The following is a 23,649-nucleotide window of genomic DNA, read 5'->3' on the forward strand; positions in this document are numbered from 1 at the left end:
TGGCGAATGTCCTTGTTCTTGATTTTATTTATCCTTCTTATTTTCAGCATACTCCTTTCCATTGCTGTCTGGCTGCATTTGATTTTCTGTTGTATTTTGTTTGTAAATACCCAAGTTTGGCAACCATACAACAAGCAGGGTAATAAGCACGTATCATATACTATCTTTTTCATGTGCAAGCTAAATTTCCCTTTAAAAATTTCTCTTAGTGACCAGAATTTTTTCCAAGTTGCATTAATACGTCTCGTTACTTCTTCTTCGTTATTTGATATTTTGAATGAAATTTGCTTACCCAAATAGATGTAGTCACTGACGTACTCTATTGTATTCTCTTTTATCATAATCGGGCGTTCGTAGTTGTTAGTTAATATCTTTGTTTTATTTACATTCATTTCTAGGCCAATTTTAGAACTTTCGTGGTCAAGTGATTTCATCATTTCCTCCAGGTCTTTGGCAGTTTCGGCTATTATAACAATGTCGTCAGCGAACCTCAAATGATTTAAATATTGTCCGTTTATATATACTCCCCTGTTTTTCCAGTTTAGTTTTTGGAAAATATTTTCAAGTACTGCTATAAACAGTTTTGGAGATAAAGGATCTCCCTGTCTGACTCCTCGTTCTATGTTTATTTCGTCCCCTCTCGTTTCCAATTTTACTCGGCTCGTACTTTTTGCATAGATGTATTTCAAAATATTGATGTACTTGTAGTTAATATTTGACTGTTGCAGTGCGTTCCAGATTGAACAGTGACTGATGGTGTCGAAAGCTTTACTGTAGTCGATGAAGGCCACATACAGAGGTCTGTTGTACTCTCTATATTTTTCTATGACTTGTTCTAATGTCTGTATGTGGTCCATTGTGCTAAAGCCTGACCTGAATCCCGCTTGTTCCTTTGGCTGCTGTTTATCAATATCATCAGATATTCTCTTTAGCATTATAGATGAGAATAGTTTGTATACGCTTGCTAATAAGCTAATGGGTCTATAATTCCCTATGTCCAAGGGGTTTCCTTTCTTGAACAGCAAAATTATGTCCGATGCACACCATTGTTTTGGGACTTCTTCTACGTCTAGTATCATATTAAACAATTGCGTAAAATGGTGTGTTAAGATGGGTGCTCCTATTTTAAGGGCTTCGTTGCATAATCCATCCGGTCCGGGACTCTTCTCAGTCTTCAGCTTTTTTATATGTTCATAAACTTCGAAGTCTTCGATTGGTCTGATGTGGTCAGTTGTATTTATGTGAGTTATTGGCACTTCGGTTCCAGTGTTGCTTTGTTTCTTGTACAAGTTTTTGTAAAAGTTGGTTGCTTGGTTTATTACATCTTTCCTTGATTTTGTTGCCTGTGAGTTTTGCTCAAGTTTTTGTATCCATGATTTATGTGTGGTTAATTCTTTATAGGCTCTTTTGGTACTCCTGAAGTTCTTGATATTTCTTGAAATAGTTTCGTATCTGTGTTTGTTGTAGTCCTTTCGAATTGATTTGTTAGTCTCTTTGTATATTCTACTTAGTTCTTCTTTAATTTCTTTGGTTTTATTTTTGGTGTGTAGTTGTAGGGGACCTAACTAAAGGTACTTAAATGAAAGTGGACTGTAACACTTAATACTTTATAATGGTTCACTGGACAGTACAAAATGTTGGCAAACAAAAACAAGTATGCGCGCGCGTCGTTGGCGGTGTCCGGTGATGGAGTGCGGCGGTGCGGTGCGGGCCGCTGCTGCTGGCAGCCGTCCCCCCCGCCTCGGTGACGCGACGCCCTCTGTCGGGCCCTGGTGCGCCAGCTATGAATCACGCCTTGTGTGCGTGAACATCCTCCCCGGGTTGAAGCATTCAATCTAGTGGAAGTGGACAAATATTATTAAAGGAACGTAGAATTGTTCCCTTACGCGTCTTCAACTCAGCCACACGCGTTATCCCGTCGCTCCCCGGGAACACCTTCGTGACACGTCCCAGTGGCCACAGCATTGGCGGTTGTCCTCTCTCCTTGATGAGAACTAACGTTCCCTCTGCCAGTTGTCCTGTAGATGACGTCCACTTAGTTTTTTGCTGCAGCAGAGAGATATATTCTAAATGGAATCGGTTCCAGAAATGCTGCTTAATATGCTCCACTCTGTGGTAGCGCTCCAAGCGGCCGATGTTTACATCAGACACCTGTGGATGCGGAACAGCTATTAGTGATCGTCCAATCAAAAAGTGTGAAGGAGTAAGGACAGTAAAATCTAACGGATCAGAGGAAAGTGGTGTGAGAGGACGTGAATTAAGAACAGCTTCTATTTGAGTTAAACAAGTGACCATTTCTTCGTATGTGAAGTGTGTTAACTGTAATAGTCTTTTCAGGTGGTGTTTAGTTGATCGAACGGCAGCTTCAGCAATGCCGTTGAAATGTGGAGAATATGGAGGGGCAAAAGTAAATTCAATACCCCTTTGTGCAACTTCATACGATATATTTGATTGTTGTAAGAATTGTTGCAACTCATTACAAGTGCCTACAAAATTGGTGCCATTGTCAGACAGTAGTAGTTCCGTGCGTCTTTCTATTAGTTGGAGTGTGTCTTTAGAGAATATACTATGTTGGTGAACTTGTGTAATTTTTTTGCATTTTAAGCTCTCTGTTATGCCTCTTTCCAGGATATTGTAGTAGCTTTGGATGTCAATATTGTCTGTATTTATATGTTCTGTGTGTGCTCGTAGATTTTCGATGTAACTTTTCGTTTCTGCTTCAGTCCTGGGGATGTTTAGTGGTGTTGCATAGGATTTTCTGCTCTTGATTGGGCGACTTAAAAGTAGCGTTGCTCTCATTAATCTGTGATCAGAAGGAAAATTAAATTTGTTAAGTACCTCAATGTTAGTTATAAGTTTGTGGTGGTTTATCATTATAAAATCAATTTCATTTTTAGTTGTTTGGTCGGGTGACGACCAAGTCCACCTACGGCTTTCCTTCTTTTTGAAGAATGTGTTCATCACTGACAAGTTGTGTTGGTAAGCATAACTTAAAAGCCGTTCACCCCTTTCGTTGCACACTCCGTAACCATGCTTGCCCATTACTGGATAATAGTCTGCTTTGGGGCAACCTATTTTAGCATTAAAATCCCCCATAACTATAATCATTCCTTCAGTCATGGTATGAGCATATTCAATGTCTTTGTAAAATTTATCAATTTCGTCTTGTGTTGATCTTTCGGTTGGTGCATATGCTTGAATTAATGATAAGGAGAGGCATTCAAATTTTACTTGTAGAAGTGCAATTCTTTCAGAGATTCCTATAAAGTTGGTAATGTTGTTTTTAAATTTTTTCTTAATGAGAAATCCCACTCCATGTAGTCCTTTAGTTTCACCAATGTAGCAGAATATGAGGTCATTGTACTCTTCAATTCTACACCCCAATCTTCTGATCTCTGCGAGGCCCAGAATGTCCCAATTAATATTTTTTAGAGCATTAGTAAGTTCAAGAAATCGTTCTGTTGATGCAAGTGTTCTTACATTATAAGTGCAAATCTTGAGGGTTGGTTTTATAGTATATTGATCTATTTCTGTGTTTGATATATTTGATGGAGGGTTGCAGTCTAATTCCCCACGAGGACAAGTCGGGTTGGGGAATGTTTTGTTTGTTTTGTCTTCCAGTTTTTGTTCATTGAGTGTTTTATTCCGGTGGCTGATGGCAATATCCTATGCATTCTGAACAGTTGGCAAGTTGGTAGGCGGCAGAGAGTTGCTTCTATTCCTCATTACATCAAAAGCATTTAGGCGATGTGTTTTAACTGACGATTGTTGCTTGGAGGGATGCTGCTCTTTTGCATTTGGTGAAGTTGACGGTTCCCTTTTGCGTTTCTCATTTCCTGGTTTCCCCTGTTTGATGACTAGCTTGTCATAATTTATGAAAGCATAATTGCCTTTCTTCCTTTCTTCTTCGAGTTTGGGTTGTAGTTTCCTTCGTATGTCGATAATTTCCTTTGGGTAGTCCTCAGACACATATATATTTTTCAATTTCTTTTTATTTGCCATTATCTCGTTTTTCTTCCATAAGTTAACGAATGACAAGAGGATTGGCCTTTCTTTTCCATTTTCTTGGTTATTTTTGCCAATTCTGTAGATGGTGTTTACGTCCCTATCTTCAAAGGTAATGTTTAAATCTTCCTTAAATTTCCTTTTAATTATTTCAATGAGATTTACCGTCGATTTTTCGGTTTCTTTCATTCCATATACGATGAGGTTGTTTATTCTTTTATGTCTTTCAAGATTGTATAGCTTTTCCTTTAATTTCTCATTTTCTGACCTTAACTCCTGCATTTCTAGTCTAAAAGGAATTAATTTTTCATCAATTCGCGTCATAATGTCATCGGTTTGTTTTGACATTTCTATTTTCATTTGGTCGAAAAAGGATTGAAGATTCTCCATTGTTGTTATTGTTCCTTGGGTGAAATGGAACGTAATTTTTGAACGAAGTTTTTTTGTTGTTATGTTGGTAGAAAGATTGAGTTAAAATGTTTTTATATGCCAACACTGAACTGACGTGGTCAAAGTCTGTGTCTATAGTCTATGCTCACTTGACAGATAACCTCTAAAGTTTCTTTGGTTTTGCAATTGGATAATTATTTTATTAGCACTGTTTACACTTGAATCTTTATTTCACAATGTAGTCCAACACGACATGCATGATCTTCAAATGTTTTTACACAGGTTATCACGGTATGTATACAGTTTATAGGTTTAAAAGTCGGAGCACAATAACACTACGTCTTGCGTTCTCACAGCCGGAAGCGGAAAGAATTAAAATTACCGAAACAGAAAATGTTTAAGTAGGCCAAATACGTAGGTATATCCGCAGGGTTAAAATAAAAGTATTAGGTGTTAGTGCATTTATTTATCTTTCAACATATTATTTATATTTTTAAATATTAGATTATAAAAAAAAATAATTAAAAAAAACATTTAAAAATATAAAAAATAGATGGCCACCGATATCGGGCACAGGGTCCAAGGTACCGGTGGTTAGGGTCCCAGAGTTAGGTGTTAGTGTATTATTATGAAAAAAAAAACATGTTGCTCAGCTATTACTAACTAACAACCATCTAGAGCAGTGTTTCCCATTTGGTGGGTCGCGACCCGGTACCGGGTCGCGAAAAATAAATACCGGGTCGCAGCATTGCCTCCATATTTTAAATAAGTACCTCTAGCAAGTATCTAGCATCACACCCAATCTTAATAACGACAACAATTTAAGTATAAAAAGTACCTTTTAAGTTGTAAAATCTGCGCAGCTGTGTGAATTGATTTGGATTTGGATTGAGGACAGATTTCGCGATGTTAATTGGTTGATAAAGGTTGCCTACATTTCTGATATTTTTGATTTTTTAAATAATCTAAACATGACGTTACAAGGTAACAATATAACTGTTTTTAAAGTACAAGACAAGGTGGAAGTTGCAAGAAAAAAACTTAGTCTGCAAGCCCCTCTTCTCCACTGGGCACTATGGGCAAGTGCCCAGGGCCCCGCGATCGAATGGGGCCCCCTAGTTCCTGCCAGATTAGATAGAGAGTCCTTAAAATATCAATAAAAAATCACTTTACAGTGAATATTTCTAAGCTATTTAGGCGCTATTTGTAAGCGGAGGTGGAGGACTTTTGCGTCCCAAATGTCAAAAAATGTTGAGCTCGCTACGCTCGCAGCTGCTTCACTTTCTGGTCGCTTTTTTTAAACTTGTTTGAGTACTTTTGTGTTCCAAAACTCAAAATTTCGCGCTCGCTGCGCTCGCGCCTTCTTCACTTTACAGTGCTTTTTTCAAATTTGTTTGGGTACCTACTTTTATGTTAAAAATGTCAAAAATTTCGCGCTCGCTGTGCTCGCGCTTTACACTTTAGCAGTAGTTTTCTTTGAATTCTTTACATCTCTATTGCGTCCGCAAAATCAAAATTTTTTAAAAATTATCTTCGCTTTACAGCGCTTTTTTTCAAACTTATTTGGGTACTTTTGTGTTAATTCTGTATGATTTTACTACGTGATTATATTTTGTCGTTTTTTTTTGGAAGGGTTTGCTCAATAAGTAGCCCGCCCCGGGTGCTACCCGATGCTACGCCGCCACTGGCGGAGAACGCTCCTCCAAATTGAAACGAATAAAAAATGAATTAAGAAGTACAATGCTTCAAGAGAGATTAACTAGTTTGTCGCTGATGTCCATAGAATGTGATGTTCTCAATACCTACCATAGATTTTGAAGAAGTGATTAACAATTTTGCTCGTCTTAAATCTAGAAGGGTGGTACCTTTGCAATCAACATAGAGTTAATCTAAGGATTTTATGCTAAGCGAGTTACTTTTGTAGATTATTTTTTATATATCCTATTTTTTTAAAGTTAGTAACTGAATAAAAATAAATTTAGAACCTTGTTTGTCTATTTTCTTTATATATTATCACTAGTGTTTTCTCAAGGTCATAGGGGCCCCATGATCCTAATGTGCCCCAGGGCCTCAAATAGTTTAAAGACGGCCCTGTTAGTCTGTGGTCACATCGTGCCGAAACAGAGAACTACACAGCGTTTACTAAGTTAACTGAATTACAAAAAGAGTATAACATGTTTTCCTTGGCACATGATACTTCAGCTACAATCAAAGAACATTTATTAGGGCTGGAGACTAATCTAAAAGAATATTTTCCTCCAATCGACAGCAACAAAGCATGGATAAGAAACCCACTTTTCCACTTTACACACATTCAACTTAGACTCCGAAACTAATTTGACAGATTCAAATGTCGAATAGTTAATTGAACTGCCATGTGACACAGCACTGAAGGACATATTCGAGCGAAAACCATTGATAGATTTTTGGTTATCTTGTCGTCAGGAATACCCAATTGTAGCTAATCAAGCAATACAATTTTAATGCCTTTTGTCACAACCTATAAATGTGAAGCAGGGTTTTCAACACTAGTGTACCTCAAAAATAAATTAGAAACCGACTTGAAGTCGAATCAGACCTCAGGATAAAACTGTCATGTCAAAAAACATGTCATTCGGCGAACTTGGATGCCTTGGTCAAAAATAAACAGCTTCATACTTCTCACTAATGATTGTAATACATACACAAGTTCTTCTATTAGCAATATATGTGTTTTATTTTGCCTAATACCTATTTCAGTGGGTCCAAAATCTTAAGTGGGTCACGAAGGAGGAGTATGAAATTTACCGGGTCACGGTAGAACAAAGTTTGGGAAACGCTGATCTAGAGAATTTATATCAATTAAACCAAGGCTACTCAGAAAACAAAGACGTCTTACAAAGAAAATAACATGAAAGGGAGAGGGTTTGTTAACTTTTCATAGGAATTACTTAGGTATAGTTAAAGGAATGTCCTATCTATCTGATTACTCTATGGAATTCAATGACCATCTTTCTACACACATAAAGTCTATTACTGTTGATTGAATAACCTATCAGAACTGGTATTAATATGCCAATATTTGGAGCGATGCGATAATGTCCAATGATTGCCCTGACAATGACATTTCGCCTTTCGCCCACTCTGTGGCTTCATTTGGCAGTAGTTAAACCAGATTGTAAAGAGTATTCACTACTTTGAAGCTTGTAGTAACGGCTTGTAGTCAATTAGTGCATGATTTGAAGGATGATCAGATACCCTAGCTAGACTGAGATGGTTGGCGCTCTTTCATATTGGTCTTATTTTCAGCAGTAGATGGAGATAAGCTTCTATGATGAATTGGTAATAGACAGTTTGGGACCGTGAGGTTCTTGGACTTAGGTAAAGACCATTGTTGATCACTGGGCCAGTTGAAGTTTGTTAGTAGGTGTATTGAACATGTCTTCAAAGAGTATGGTATAGTATCATTATAAACTATTGAAGGAATTTAAAGTTTACATGATACCTTTGTTATAAACACTTACTTTTGAGTATTTACTTTTTCTCTAGCGCTAAGAAAACACATGGACCTTTTTAGAAGTTCATAATTGGTGTCCCATGAATGGTACCATTACATCGACATGGTTTACAGTTTCCAGTGTCTCAGGTACTTCACACGTACTGGAATGTACAGTTCCTCATTAAAGCATTATTTGAACAAACGTCAGAAAGCTTGATTAGTTTTTGTATCTCATTGTGTGAATGTCTTTCATACAATGTGGAGCGATGCAAAGTTGGATAAAGGTGGTGTTTTATATAATGCTTGCTTCCGTTCCCAGACATACCGGTACCTACAGTTTGTTACAAAGTATGTATTGATAACATAACTTGTTGGTTACCTCATGGTGTAACTTCTTTTTCTGTTGGTTAAGTTGATTCATCTCGAAGGACGTGGTGGGTCGAAATCTGCAAGCATGTGCATAGTTAGTTCTGCTTGGACCACGTTTGACCAGAACCTTTTAATATTTCTTTTAAAAAAATCTTCTCTCCCTTTATTTGTTTTACACACAGCGAGTCTAGCAGCGAGTCGATAATAGGTATATCTGTTGAAAAGAAGTTAGATACAATGTAATACCTTCTTTTAAGTCTATGACCGCTGTTATCTATAATAGAAGAAATGTGTCTTTTGTTAAGCATGTAAGAAACATGGTATTCTGAAAAGTCAGATAATAAATTCCACATATATTTATATTCTGTTTCACTGTTCCCTTCAGGTTATGGGCCCAGCACGCTTCCACTGCGTGCTTCAAAAAGGCGAGGTTCTGTAAGACCTTTTCGGTAACAGACTTTTGGAGTCCCAAGTATTGGAACTTTGGAAGTAGGTACATAACTTGAAGGCTGGCGCTTGCACCACTAGGTCGCCTGCACTTGAAATACTTATGGCTTATGAGAAGAGTAGCCCCAAAGATCATATTTCGAGTACACCAAAGGCTTTACCTTCATAAATCTCAGCCTCCTATATAGATCACTACTACAACACAACATCACAGCTAGGAGCCGGCGCCCGCGCACTCGCTGACCCTGTTCCCACGGCGCGGGCGCATCACTTTCGGTTTCAGCCAGACGGTACGTTCACGACCTCTAGTGACGTGCGCACAAACTATCGATTTCAATGGAGATTCGCTTGGGAAAATTTTACTTTCTGTGTACCTATATAATGTCAATGAAAGATAACAAGATCTGTAAGTTTATAAATAACCTAGGAAAATTATAAACTTTGTATAAAAACTATATGTAAGTTTATAATTGTGAATGGATCTTGTTATGTTCCGTTGACATACAACTTATGTAGCTGAGAATATCTATTTGAAACAATGAAAGGAACGGGTCTCTTATCTTATATCTTATTTCAAAGGAAAATTAATGTGAACTGGACTCCTAAACGCAAGATTTTCAAATTCTCAGCTGAATTAAATATTTCAGAAACGTTTAAGTATAATTTTTCACTAACAAATCTTTACATCGTTTTTAACCTGTAATTTTTTACAAACTGATCTTACAAATAAACATTAAAAACATAATAGTACACACTACACAAAATAGTAATCAATCCGTGACCTATTGACTCAGAATGTCGTCATACCAAACGTCGAAAAATGAGAACAGTTAAAACGTACCTATGTTTACAAACATTATCGACATAAGCACAACACTAGCGCCGTGACTTCATTGATAGATCTGAGTTCACGACTTGGTTTAGACATAACCGATTTTAGTAGGTACGTAACTACGTATTAGGTGCACCATGATTTTAGGATTTAGTTGAATTTTCACACTGGCGGATTTTCAGCTCGGTTTTTTCTCGCGATACCGCTCGGTGAGTAAGGGTTATGTGGCTCGGGTTTTAACGTCATTTTTTGTTCTGTAAGTTGTCGATTAATTTTTTTGACACCGCCTATACAAACCCGGCGATGTAAGTCGGAAAGTCCGCCAATGTAAAAAAGCTATTATTAGGGGAAGTAAAAGTATAGGTGACTATCCGGCATCGGTACTAGATATTTAAAATTGTCTTGAAGATCTTTTTTACAGGCATGACTTAAGAACATCTTCCATCTTTTTGAAGTCCTTTTAAAATAATGACGATTTGTATTTATTTTCTTATGGGACAAATCCTTGTCTTCCCAGAACCATGGTCACCCCGGTGACAATAGAACGAGTTTTAATGGCAATACCTATTAATGGGGGATAAGTTACTAATGGGTGCTTTTGTAAGTACTTTTACACATTGCCAATGGGTTATGGTCATTCTGACTCATCTGGCAGCTTTATTAAAATTGTGGCTTGAACATGGTTCTGTCTGTAATGAGTTAAATTATTAGGTATAGAGATCAAGAGATGGTGTAACTACATAGTACAAAAGCTTCCACCAACGGTTTCACCAATGCCCGCGTCCCATGGGGACTACTCTGCCAACTCGAATAAAAAGTAGCCTTGTATAGTTGGCCTTCTTTGATTAATGAGCTCTGAGAACACTGTATATATTTTTTAATTCGAGCACCGATTATCGATTATTCAATCAAAACTGTGTATTTCATTATATGGTCTTTGTTTAAATAACACAGTACTGTGGTGCCATCTAGTAGTGAATTGTCGCAACACTGGACATTGAGTTTGATATCGTTGAACATAGAGGTCGCTATTGAGCTCAATTAAACTTTTGTTAAGTTTATTGACGAAATGTTCTATTCTAGTGTTATAATTATTTCTCAATAAATATGCAATATAATGAGAAAAAGTGCTATTTAAAATGTACCTACTGAATTACAACATTAGAACTTCATTTACGTTTTCGTACATATTTCTAAACTTGTATAATAACATAATTGTAAGCACATCAGACTAGTTTAGTTATCTTATTGCAGTCCATAAATAATCCTTTTTTATTTAATTTTGATGTTATTTGATGTAATCGTATAAGTTGTAGATACAATATCTGAATTTTGACACATAGAAACAAGTTTCCGTAGTGTAGCGGTTATCACGTGTGCTTCACACGCACAAGGTCCCCGGTTCGATCCCGGGCGGAAACAGTGTTTTTGCATTAATAATTTTGTTTTATTCTCACTTCTGTACAAGCGAGCTTTTCATGAAGGTAATTGAAATAGGTTCATTGAAGTTAAGCCTGGTTGAAAAGCCACATGTTGGCATGACGTATTAAAAGTGGATTAAATAGGAAAGGTTTATTAAACAATGATTGAGATTGAGTACCTATATTATTTTCGCTTAAACGAAGAATGATTTAAACAATTTTTTTTTATTTGTTACCGACTAAAGTTCAAGTATGTATGCAATTTAAATAAAAATTGATATTGTATAAACAATAATGTGAACGTCACTACCATTTCAGTAATTGTTTTCAGAACAGTTCTCAGAATACTAATAAATTAAGTACGATAATTAGAAATGACTCAAAAAAGGTTGAATAGCAAAAAAGTAGTAGTAGCAGTAGCTACTGTTGCGAAAAAATGTTTGAGATAAAACCAACATCATCTGTCCGACCGAGGAGTTGAACCCAGGACTGTGCGGCGGAAATAAAGCCAACAAGTCATTCATGAAATTAAAATTTATTACTCAAATAGGCATTTTAATATCATACACTGAGGTAAATTATCTCATTATACCTAATTTTAGGAATATTTGAGATGTTTTGCCATATTTAGGGTTCGATATGGAATCAGATCAGTTGACAGTGCTTAATTTTGCCAACGACTTCTAGAGCCATGTCGAAAATTTAATTTTGATTTTTGAGTGTTTTCTGAAGTCGGCTTTTTTAAAAGTATTTTTATTTTATGATTTCAATGTTTGGGCCCAAAACTACCTACCTACCTATAATATTTTTAATACTCCCAGTGGCAGTCGTAATACTCGTAACTCTTTACTGATGGTGTGAAGTCCTTATCAATATAAATATAATATGCGCAAACACGAGGTAGCTATCAACTTTTTAGAAGTTCCCGAAACTTCAGAATTACGAGAATAACAAAATTTTATTTTCACATCTAAGCGAGGAACCATGCATTCATGGACCACTCACACTTGACCGTTATTTTTTTCTCTAATTACTTAGTATCTATGAACATGTCATAGAGCAATTTAGCAATAAATACACAATAGTAGATGTACCTCTTTTTTAGTCCGTGGGAAAATATAACTAGTTTTTAGTTTATTTGTTACGTCTGTTATACAAAAAGGGTTTTTATTGACAAAAGGATACGAAAAATAAGCATGTAGGTACTTATTGAGACAATTGCTTGTTTTGCTTTTGTCTTTGTTCTAATGGTGAACGCACATCTAACAGAGATGAACGCACCGAACAAATCGAATCTAGAAAAGTTTTTTGCAGGCGTTGTCACCAAGATAAGAGTTTCTTCTATTTGTTCTATAGGTGATTCTTTAGAGGTCTGGCCACATTACTTAATAGGTACTATGGCATCGCCAATAGCGTTGAAGAAATGGTTTTTATTAATAACGTCGTCTGCTGACGTCATCTTCTTTTTTTTTTAACGACGTCAAAAAACTCCTCCCGCTGTGGGTTAGCAGCGGCGAGGGAGTGTCAGACTCTTACTGACTAAAAAACACTAAAAAGCAAAAAAAAAAAAATAATTTTAGGTGCATCGGCCTAAAAGTCGGTGTCTAATGGATGTTACTAAATTAATTTTGCCACCGACTTCTAGGCTGATGCACCTAAAATTATTCATTTTTTGCTTTTTAGTGTTTTTGGAAGTCGGTTTATTTTTTTTGTAAAAAAGTTTTTTATTTACAGCTTTTTAGTGATACGAATAGTTGTCACTATCCATATAAGTGGAAAGTTCTTATCAATACAAAGAATATAAGCCCAAATACGAGGTATTTTGCGCTAAGTCGTGTCAGAAGTATAGAAGGTATAGTTTTGTCAGATTTGGATGCCAACAAGTTACTTAATCGACCACACGACGGCAGGGCGTTGGCAGAAATAACGAGGTTAAGAAATCTTCCTTCCAATACTTAAACGTCGGTAAACATTTCCATTTAGAATATCCTTAAACTGTTTTTTGTCTTCACTATCGAATCTGCAATATTACCCATCTCAGCTTAAAGTGCACATCAATACGAATAAAATACGCCCAAACACTATGTAGCTGCTATCGACCATTAAGGAATTCCCTAAACTGTACTGCACCTGCATCACTGACCTTGCAGTGGCAGTCATTACTCATTTCGGTGTAAAGATCTTGCCAACACTAATAAAATAAGCCCAAACACGAGGTAGTTAAGATGTGCCGTTTAGGAGTTCCCTCGATCCTCTATCGTCTCCATCATCAGATCTGCCCTAAACCTCCATAATATTGTAGTCTCATCAGATATACACATAAATATAAAGTTTTTTTTTAGTTTCCAGATTATGGACAAGTGTGAAGGTGCGTTAAGCACAAGCAAGTTAAGCAAGTTCACAGGAATTAATTTAAAGAATTCCAAAACTCGTATCGTTCGGCGTGTTCGGCTCGATATATGTGCGCTCACCATTATTATAGTATACTCACTTTTTAGTAAATAAGTTGAAGTTATTTTGCTAAAAAGTTCATAATTGACCCCTTTAACACATATCTACACTTTGTTAACTCCTTACTTACCTAGATAATGTACAGCGTTATAACCTACACCCCTACCTACCTCATATTGTATTGCTGACCATACATAGATACGGCGGGCGCACTATACCGGGTACACTCACCTACCAGACGCGCAAAACACCGCGCATAGACTCGCGCTTTTATTAATATTTATTTATTATTTGTTAAAATTATTTCTTTATTTTTATCTCTCATTTATTTTATTGAATTGGAATCAGAGTTATAAAATTATACCCGTGTTTTTTTTGTTAAGAGGAAGTACAAAATAATTTGTAATTGTTGTTTGTTTTGGTTTTCAATTTCGGGTGACGCTCCTGGATTTGTTTATACTGGTGAGATTTTATTTTTATTTCTTTTTTTCTCACTTGAGTTACTACCTACCGTAATTTTTATGGGGACCCGCACCTAATCTTAAAACAGAAAACCATCTAATTAGCTTATTTGTATACTCACTTATGGTTCACCGTGAAAGATAGTTACTTAACTTTTTCCTTTTTACTCTAAATTCAAAAGTAGCCCTGTCTGTCGTTCTGTCTGTCTTTCGCGCTTTCAAGCCAAAACTATTGAACCGATTTCAATTGAATGAAAATTGATATGCAGATCCTGATAATGTCCAGAGCCTGAAAAAGGACCATGTAACAAGTGGAAAGCTTTTAAAGTGTAGGTTATTTATGCAAATATGTTTCTTACAAGTGTAATCAAGATATGAGCATAAGGAAATCGTTTAAATGATAAACCTTTTTCTTACGCATATTATTATCAACAGGAAAATCTTTGTTATTATTTCCCATGTTATACAATTTGTAGTTTACTTACTTACTTTTACAGTAAAAAGGTATCAAATGGTCAAGGTATATATTCATTGTCAAAAGAAACGTAAAAAGTTACAAACCACTTAAAATTAAAATCAATATTAGGTATAGTATTAACCAAACCCAACTTATTTTTTTCTTCCTTACATTAGTCCAGGTTTCGTGACGGGATCCGCTTTCCGTACCTATCTTGTTCTTCCACCACGCTCTGTCTTAGGCATCTTCTTCTTCGAGATCGCAGCTTTTCCTATCTTTAATATTATACCCAAACTGGTGTCGTAAATTGCTAATGACAAAAATTCTTCTAATTCTTCGAAACATAATGCTTTCATTAGTTTTTAAAGTAGGACTGAATATTAGACAGAGACTCTTCAGTATAATAAACTGTAAAGGAAACGACAGTATTAGGCAATTGGGATTGCAATAAGTAGGTCTGCGGTTAGTTTTATAATATTATTGCTATTTGCGTGGAGTGGTTACCTATACTAATATTATAAAGCTGAATAGACCGTTTGTTTGCTCGGGAACTACATTAGGTCCGTTTTGAAAGGTACTGCTTCTCCGGGTGTGCGGAATAGCTGTCAGTTGCCAGTAGCTGCTGAGGATTAAACCGTTGGAGCTAGTAGGAAAGTAGTGAGGAGTCTATAGTAGTGGTAATACACTCATGGGCCTGTTAGGGCATGTAAAGCCGGAACGCTACTCAGTAGCAGTCGTTACATTTCCACGCCAAAGACCATCAGGCAAATTTGAGAAAACTTTGACACTAGGGCTTGTTAGGCGATTAAACCTGCAGCACACTCGATAAGAAGAAGGTACACATTAATGACATTTCATCGTGTGTGGCAATATGCAACCCTAAATTATCAGCTTTGCAATAATAGACAAATGACTAGTTGTTACATTGTGTGAAACTACGTGAATTATGTAGCGGCTAGAACAACGTGTCATTATCATCGGAAATCATTAATTAGGTACTTCCTCGGCGATTGAAACTTGTCATCATAATGTTGAGCTTCATTGCAAATAGGGTCTGTCAATCGATATGCATTTTTGTGCAGAGACCATCTATAGGTTGTAGACTGGACTTTAGAAATTTTGGTCCTTATAAAATAAAAGTAAGACCCCTGTTTAGTTAGTCCATAGGTTGTGTCCAAACCATATCCCTAATCGCTATTAAAATAATTTATTCAGGTAATAAGGAAACAATAGACTTGGACGATCAAGTTGGCAAATAGGCTTTAAGAATGTAAATCCACATACCTATATGGCACAGTTCCAAGGTTCAAGGATCCAAGCACTTAAAGCAATTGCAGCTTCATACCTACATATCTAGAAGCCCTTTGAGCTACTAGTATACAGGAAAAAATGTACAACCTACAATTATTATCATCACTCATCATCATCTTCTTAGCCCTTATCACAATTTCTTTGGAAGAGAAGTGTATCGTCGCTTACAGACTTATCATATCTTTGTTTATCGTACCCTTTCTCACTATCCATACATGTTCATGCTATAGATCTTCCTTACTACATGATACCTACTCATACCAAGCCATGGTTTCCAGCACAGAGACTAGGTCCAGATTTGTATGGTTTCTCCATCAACTTACCAGTGTAACTGTCATACACTTTGTTTCATCCCTAGACAAAGACTAGAAAGACGGGATTATACATATTTCTTTTACAAAAAATATGTATAAGTATGTAAATGCAGTCTAGTATACCTTAGCTCCTACAAAGTTATTGAATGTGAAGCCAAGTAAGTGCGAGGCTGCAGTCGGCTTGTTCCATTTCTATTTTTATTGAGGAAACTGTGTTACTGTAGTTTGTACCTTATAAAATTCTGTATGTTGTTTCATCTTTGTTTAATGGTACCAATAAAACGTACAGTCAAGTTGTAATTATGCTTGATTTCTATAGTTAACTTGGGAACAAAAAATATATTATGAAGAGATCAAAGTGTTTTTAAAGAACACATTATATTTCTCATAGAGTAGGACCGCTTTTTGTCTAATTATTTCAGCTAATCATAGTACAGTACCTACATTTTGTACTAATTTTTCATTTACTTATTTCGTGATTCGCAATTTCCCAGTAGGTAATACTTTTCGATCAAATATTGACTCCCTTTGAAAAACTATCATAGGCATCATCTCTCAGCTTTTTCTAAACATAAAAGCTAACATACATTTTGAACCAAAATCTTCAGTAACAAATAAGTGCTAAGCACACAGTGAGTTACATAAGAGGTTTACTTGAACACGATTTATTATTGACAGTATGATCCATGCGAATTGAGATGGCGACCACTTCAATTGCTGTGTTTAACAGAACACTTGTTACTTTACCTTGACTTGAAAACGATTGAATATACAAAACAGTTCATTTAAGTTAAATAGACGAGATATCATAAATTGGAAAAGCTGCTTAAAAAGACCGCATGTTTTTACAGACTTTTTGCAGATGAGGCATTTAATGTTTTTTCAATTAACCAGTCCTAATAATGGCAAAGTCATCTATATTTCTGTTTTACCAATAGCATGATGATCTGCTTAGCAATAAGGACTTTGAATACTATTAACATCAACGGATGTTTTTAATTTTCTTTATAGTCGTCTAAGCACGTCATATCGTTTTTACTTGTAAGATAAATACTTAAATGTCATCAGACATCGTCAGATTTTTTTGACTGTTTAATTATTTTTTCAATAATAATTACACACAGGTAGATACTTTAGTTTTTTACTTGAACGTCTGTTTAACTTTAATTTATCTATTCACTCCAATGTCATGTTTTGTAGCTAAATATGGGAATTAACTGAGACCTTTGATAATATTGTTCTCACAGAATGTGTACAGAATAGTTAATTAAAGTAATTAGAATATTTATACGGTTAATTCATAACGCGAACATCATCATAAGACTTAATTATATTAGTGAAGGAACAAAGTTTAAAAACAATATGAATTAACATTTTAGGTGCATACCTCAGGGTTCAATTCTTAGCCCAATGTGGATATTGATGAATAGCACACTAATGTCTGAAGTTTTTTTTTCTGATTTTCACGTGAAATCTATAATAATTCATACCTATATTATAAAATGTTTAAGTTCGTACATAATTGTTCGCCCACTTATCTATAAATCAAAGAATTCTGAGTTTGTATTTTTTATGTTGAAGTCATAAGTTTAAGTGCGTTGGTTCACTAAATTGATTGTTTAACTTGTCGTTAAGCTAATGAATTCTTGTTAGTCACTTTAGCATAATACCATAGCAGGTGATAGATATCAATTTCTATAATAATATTCTACGCAATAATAATAAACGTAGAGGTGCAATTATTCGTTTCTATTATAGTGCATGTGGCTGCATAGTGCAACCAGTAATAATATCAGAGTTTATGACCGTAGTGCATTTAATGCACTTTTGTCTTGTTTTAAGTTATTCTTAGACGTAGGTATTAACCCCCTTACTTATAAAAATCTCTGATCACCTTCTAAGCAACAATTTAACTAATCACTACTTAAAGCCGTAAGTAGTGATTAAATGTTAGTTAAGACATGCTTAAGCAACGTTTATAAGTAAGAATTTTCTTAAACAGCCCTTAAGTATTACTTATTATTTAATTCACGTTTATAAGTAAGGCGGTAGGTGTTTACATATCTTGAAAATGAGTTAGGTTATTTGCCTCTGACCGGTCTTTTATCTGATTTATTTTACAGCAAACTATGCTAGCTGCATATGTATAGCAGACATGATATTTATGCTCGATACATTATTTGAAATAATAAAATAGCTCTAATTACATGGTACAGTGGAAACATATAATTTTATAATGTCGGAGTTACATTAGAAATACAAAAAGTATGCAGGAATTATGATGCCGATTAACTTTATTTTATGATGCATATCGTACATAGTCTATAACAATAATAGAGGAAATATAATTTAGTACGAAACTAAAGGAAGTGTGGTCAACAGGTCAAAAACATTAAGTATTTGGCCTTTGACTGAGTAGGTAAGTGCCTCTTTCACCGACAGTCTAGTACCTAAATGGTCATTTGGAATATGTACAACTTTTTACTCCAACATTTCTTTGGAAATAACTCTTTTTAGGTAACTTTTAGGTAACAAAGATATTTAATAAAATGATTACCTCAGAATATTGGAGGTTTTAATTTGTAATATACATTTACAGTTACAGTTACAGTTACAGTTACAGCCTTTTTATCGTCCCACTGCTGGGCACAGGCCTCCTCTCTCACGGAGAAGGATTGAGCATTAATCACCACGCTTGCTCAATGCGGGTTGGTGATTTCAGACTATATAGTCCAGGTTTCCTCAAGATGTTTTCCTTCACCTTTTTATCAGCCATTGGTGTCTAAGATATACTTAGAAAGTACATACAAACTTAGAAAAGTTGCATTGGTACTTGCCTGACCTGGATTCGAACCCGCGCCCTCATACTCGAGAGGTTGGTTCTTATATACATTTGTTTTCCTTAATTATTCCTTATTAGCAAAAATGGACTTAAAACAAGTGGTAGAAAAAAAGTTAACAATATTGATAGTCTTCTTGTTCACAGAAACAAAGATGGCGGGTGTGGTGAAGCCGATAACTATAGAGAAGGAATATGAGAAGAACCCAGACATCTCTCCCGAGGATATAAAGAAACTTCGCGACTGGCTCAAGACACAACCACATCTGCCCGGAGAGCATTTAACAGGTAAGAGTATTTGTTAGCCAACGTTCTATAAAAATATTTTGAAATGAAGAATGTAATTTCATGTCATTGTTGAAATGACATTCTTCATTTCAAAATATGTTGATTTCTTCAAAAGCATGTTTCTTTTCAATAAACAAATTTCGTTGGGAAACTGGGTTGAGGAGGTCAAATAAGCAGTCGCTCCTTGTAAAGCACTGGTATTAAGCTGCATCCAGTTAGACTGGAAGCCGACCCCAACACAGAGTTGGGAAAAGGCTAGGTAGATGAGATTTCGTTGGGGCAAGAAATTCCATGAGCACCATCATTTATGTCGTAGTTTCCCAAAACGTCATGGTAAATAGCATCAGTTTTGAGTGCTTTTCACTCATGTACCAATTTATTCAAATTATAATTATTTAGGGTTGTCAATGATTAAAAGGTAGTAATTAGTAATTATTTTTCACCTTTGCCTGTTGCCATGACACCTATTTTCAATTGTTTCTCGTTTATTCTCGTCACGTTCAATCCAAACGTGATATTTTTATTTAAGTTTAACGATGTTATAATAATCGCCTTGTGACCATCTTATTGTATTATTGTCTAGGACGTATACCTACATAAACGTTTGAAGCCATGTAATTTGCATACATACTTGAAATTGCTTTATATCATATATTTTTAAAGTACTTATTTATGGAAGGAAAAAATACCTTGTGGAAATTGTACCCTACCTACTTATATGTAGTTTTATTATAGCTAGTACCTAGTAATAAAAGTTACAAGGAAATATCACTAAATAAACGTTTTGTAATCTACCTGCAGTGCCCATGTTTCGGAAAACATTTAAATTGTGTAAAATTGCTCCCTATAAAACACTGGTACCCAGCTGCATCAAATTATACTAGAAGCCAACCCCAACATGGTTGGGAAGAGGAAAAGCAAGAAAGCTTATTTATCTACTACTTTGCACCTATATATTACCTATGTTGTATTGAAAGATGACAGAAAATAAATTATAACCAGAGTACGAGACATGCTTGCCTGTAAATACAACCATTTACAACTACAACTAATAGTTATAACAATAGTATGTAATTGTTTATAATAATATAGTAACCATTCCTGAAGCGTTGAAGTAAGCTGATTGTGCATAATGATTGATCTCGTGCCACCATTCATCAAAGTCAAGTGTACCTTAAGAATGGATCATTAATTATAGGAGTATGTATGAGAATAAGTGCGTCAGGTGTTTGTTTGTTCATTGATGATTCTGAAAATTGTAGTTGTAACTGCATCTATGAATAATGTTGGAATAATAACGAATTATAATAATACAAAGGGATTAAAAAGAGGAAGACTAATCAAACGTTAGTCAAATGTATTTGTGTTTATTTTATCTTCCTATAGATTGGAAGGGCCAGATACATCTATGTTATCGCCCAAGCCTCATTTATAAGATCTTTTGATAAATGAAGAGAGGCTAATAACATTATGACAAGAAGCTCCATATTTTGTGATTGCCTACCGCCTCCAAAAAGGACGTATCCCACATCCACCTAAACAATTTCCCTCCTAATCATGTTCTAACCATATGTTCCAGACGTGGACCTCCTGATCGCATACCACTGCTGCGAGAAGAGCAGCGAGGTGACCAAGCAAGTGCTGGACCTGCACTTCACCCTGCGGACGCTCTTCACGCCATTCTTCAAGGACCGGGTCTTTGACAAGAAAGCTGAGTTTGCTTTGAATACTGTGTGAGTTTTCATGAAGGTTTTCTAGACCTCTCGAGTAATTTACAAAGCATGAGCTAGAATGGTTATATATAAGGATTCTTGCATGTGGGCCATTAAAACTATTAATCAGTTAGCCAAGTATTTTTCTCCTAGCAAACATCGTATGTGTGTATGTTAGAGGTAGTATGCGAACTTGTCTAGGATATAAACGAAACTTTTGGAGATATTTTTTCAAAACAAAACTTCCTACTAACTATGTCTTCCGTAAATAGGACGTAAGTAAGATGCTTCTTTTGAGATGTTACGTTAGTTACTAGATAGAGAGATTTAAAGTCCTCAAAATATTTACCGTCTTACCACAAAAACTTTTAAACGTCAGTTTATGCCTTGTCTAAAAAAATGTCAAATTATGACGTTGACATATGGTTCATTTTGCAGCCAAAATTTTATTAGACAAGTGTAAAACAGGGTTTAAAGTTTTTGTAGTAAGGCCCATGGTATTTGTTTCCAGATTATGTGCTCCCCTGGTGACCCCCACAGCGGAGGGCTACAGAGTCGTGTACCTCCGTCTCCTGGACCCTGAGCCGCGGAACTTCAGCCTACCAGAGACCGTCAGGGCGTTCATGATGGTCTTCGATCTTTGGCAGCATGAGGAAGGCACTTGGCCTGGGTAGGTTTTAATAGTGACCATCTAGTGTAAATATTAGTATGAGGATAGAAATGAAAATATAAAACAAATATCTAGGTATTACAAATGTGATGTATCATCATAATAAGTGCTAATATTAAAAACATTTATCTTGATAGAACGCTTTATCTCCATTCTGTATTGTTGGTTTAATCTTTGACTGATCGATAATCAATATGCTGATGATGAGTATGATGGAGTGCTTCAATCGTCATGAAAGAGCATCGTTCGTTTAAGATTTGTAAGTGCAGGACCAAGTCAGTTAGTCGAGGTCAGTAATGTTTCGTTCCCAGGTCATCGCTCCAGCAGTTTGTAACAATAGACGGAAATTAGTCGTTTGTAACCAGCTAACAGACTTATAATTACTTACTGGACGATAATTAAGTTAACGCACTTGTGGACCCAAATTCACATACCATCAGTTTGCCGCTTTATGACTATAGTCTGTCTGTATATAGGAACAATTTAATGTGGGAAGAATGTTATCATAGCAAAATAACTGACTGTGTTTCCCTAAGCGGTTATCATATTTTTTTTCACATCAGATTTTTTTCCAGATAATGTCTACTTACATTTCATTACTAGGTTATATTATTTAGGAGGGAATTGTAGCTAACAATGAAATATTTGATTTTTGACATGGTGAAAAGGAACTAATCGTCTGTCAACAGGTTCGTCATGTTAATCGACATGGATATGGCAACTCTGAGTCACGTAGCGAGGCTGGACCTGATGGTCGTCAAGAAAGTCATATATTTCTTGCAGGTTGGTATAAAAATATCTTTATTAACAAATGTTTGAAGTAGGTATATTATTAGTACAATTTATAGTTCCCACATTTAACAAGAATTTACAACCGCTTACTCAAAATACGAAGATGTGATGCTATTCATACTGCTCCTAATTACATACCCTAGCCGGAAAAATTGGCTTGCACATTTAGATTTGGTAGACCAACAAAAAAAAACTGATTGATATCCAGCTATCAAATACAAAATCCTTTTCCTTAAGTAACTCAGAAAAATCTTTAAAATTCCAGGAGTGCATGTTCGTGAAATTGAAAGGCGTGCACTTCATGAGCGCGCCGTACTTCATGGACAAGGTGCTGATGCTGATCAAGCCCTACCTTAAGAAGGAGCTCATGGACATCATCCACACTCACCAGGTCGGCTCGGACTCGCTGTATAAGATGATACCCAAGAAAGCACTGCCGAAAGAAGAGGGAGGGGAGTATAAGGATCATGCGACTTTGAGAGGTTCGTTTACGTAACTTAAGAACGTGTGGTGGCTACAATTACTGGCCCCTTAATTATGCCATTTGTAGATTAATCTGAACACACCGTTCAGATTAACCTACAAATTGCTGTTACTCTACGATCAATTTGCACATAATGTTATTTTATGCAACAGGTTGCTCAACTATTTTACAAAGGCTACGCTAGAACCAATCCTATAGTCCGCCACTTGTAATATCATATCTGCTATGTATAGACCAACAGCTACGTAAATATGAGTTAATACGCCTATATATCTTCATAGACCCCAAATAATATTGGGATAAGGATAGGAGGATGATAACTTTATAAGGACCCAAACCGTTCTATTTCCAGATGAACTCCTCAAACGCCTGCAAGCCAACCCAACATTCATCAGAGAAGAGAATAAACGTCGAGTGAATGAATCTCTGCGGAAAGGAGGCAAGCCTTCTCAAATTGAGAAGGAGTTCGGCATACAGGGCAGCTTCAAGAAGCTAGATATAGATTGATTTGGGAATGGGGTTGAGTTTAGGAATAAATGTTTTAAATTAAAAGCTGTTGTTTTATTTATCCATGTTAATGTTTTTTATTGACCTAACAAACGCAAAACTTGCATTGTAGAATTAATTACAAAAAACCCAGTTATAAGACATTTAAAAAAGGAATAATGGCAAAATTCCGAAACGCCAGTTTGCGAAAAAATGGTCAAATTTCCTAACTCCAATCTAAAAAAAAATCGGTAAAAAAACTTTTAAGTTAAACGGTTTTATCTTATGTGCACTGAAAACTAGAAAATAAAAAAATAGTTACTTACCTGTCAACCTACGTAGGTGGTCCCGGTCATATTAAACTAAAATAAAAACGTGGGGCCCATTAACTATTGCTGTAGTACTTTCTTCTAGAGGTATATAATAGGTGTGGATTGCATCG

The 23,649-nt window shown here is 35.8% G+C and overlaps 2 protein-coding genes and 1 non-coding gene across 3 annotated transcripts; 2 read left to right on the top strand and 1 right to left on the bottom strand.

The window, feature by feature from the left end:
- Window positions 1-2,514: 2,514 nt before the first annotated feature.
- Window positions 2,515-4,768, bottom strand: LOC124639300. Its single transcript, XM_047176577.1, has 2 exons — window positions 4,511-4,768; window positions 2,515-4,409 (listed from the first exon to the last, which is right to left on the bottom strand). Exon 2 carries the CDS (start codon window positions 4,393-4,395, stop codon window positions 3,667-3,669), a length of 729 nt encoding a protein of 242 aa, XP_047032533.1. The 5' UTR covers window positions 4,396-4,409; window positions 4,511-4,768; the 3' UTR covers window positions 2,515-3,666.
- A 6,102-nt stretch (window positions 4,769-10,870) lies between these two features.
- Window positions 10,871-10,943, top strand: Trnav-cac. The gene has a single exon. It is a non-coding gene; the product is annotated as a tRNA-Val (tRNA).
- A 2,729-nt stretch (window positions 10,944-13,672) lies between these two features.
- On the top strand, window positions 13,673-23,273 carry LOC124639888 (clavesin-1-like). Its single transcript, XM_047177397.1, has 7 exons — window positions 13,673-13,855; window positions 18,923-19,063; window positions 20,643-20,796; window positions 21,287-21,445; window positions 22,135-22,228; window positions 22,503-22,719; window positions 23,074-23,273. The coding sequence occupies exons 2-7, from the start codon at window positions 18,931-18,933 to the stop codon at window positions 23,226-23,228; spliced, it is 912 nt and encodes a 303-aa protein (XP_047033353.1). The 5' UTR covers window positions 13,673-13,855; window positions 18,923-18,930; the 3' UTR covers window positions 23,229-23,273.
- Window positions 23,274-23,649: the final 376 nt, after the last annotated feature.

This window comes from Helicoverpa zea, chromosome 19 (genome assembly GCF_022581195.2).
Source record: "Helicoverpa zea isolate HzStark_Cry1AcR chromosome 19, ilHelZeax1.1, whole genome shotgun sequence".
In the NCBI taxonomy this organism is placed as follows: Eukaryota; Metazoa; Arthropoda; class Insecta; order Lepidoptera; family Noctuidae; genus Helicoverpa; species Helicoverpa zea.

What these genes read in the sequence shown, in the direction of transcription:
- LOC124639300 (XM_047176577.1), bottom strand. Translation starts at nt 4,395, where the DNA reads ATGGAGAATCTTCAATCCTTTTTCGACCAAATGAAAATAGAAATGTCA.
- LOC124639888 (XM_047177397.1), top strand. Translation starts at nt 18,931, where the DNA reads ATGGCGGGTGTGGTGAAGCCGATAACTATAGAGAAGGAATATGAGAAG. An exon ending in GCCCGGAGAGCATTTAACAG is followed by an intron (nt 19,064 to 20,642) that starts GTAAGAGTATTT and finishes CATATGTTCCAG; the next exon opens with ACGTGGACCTCCTGATCGCA. An exon ending in GAGGAAGGCACTTGGCCTGG is followed by an intron (nt 21,446 to 22,134) that starts GTAGGTTTTAAT and finishes GTCTGTCAACAG; the next exon opens with GTTCGTCATGTTAATCGACA.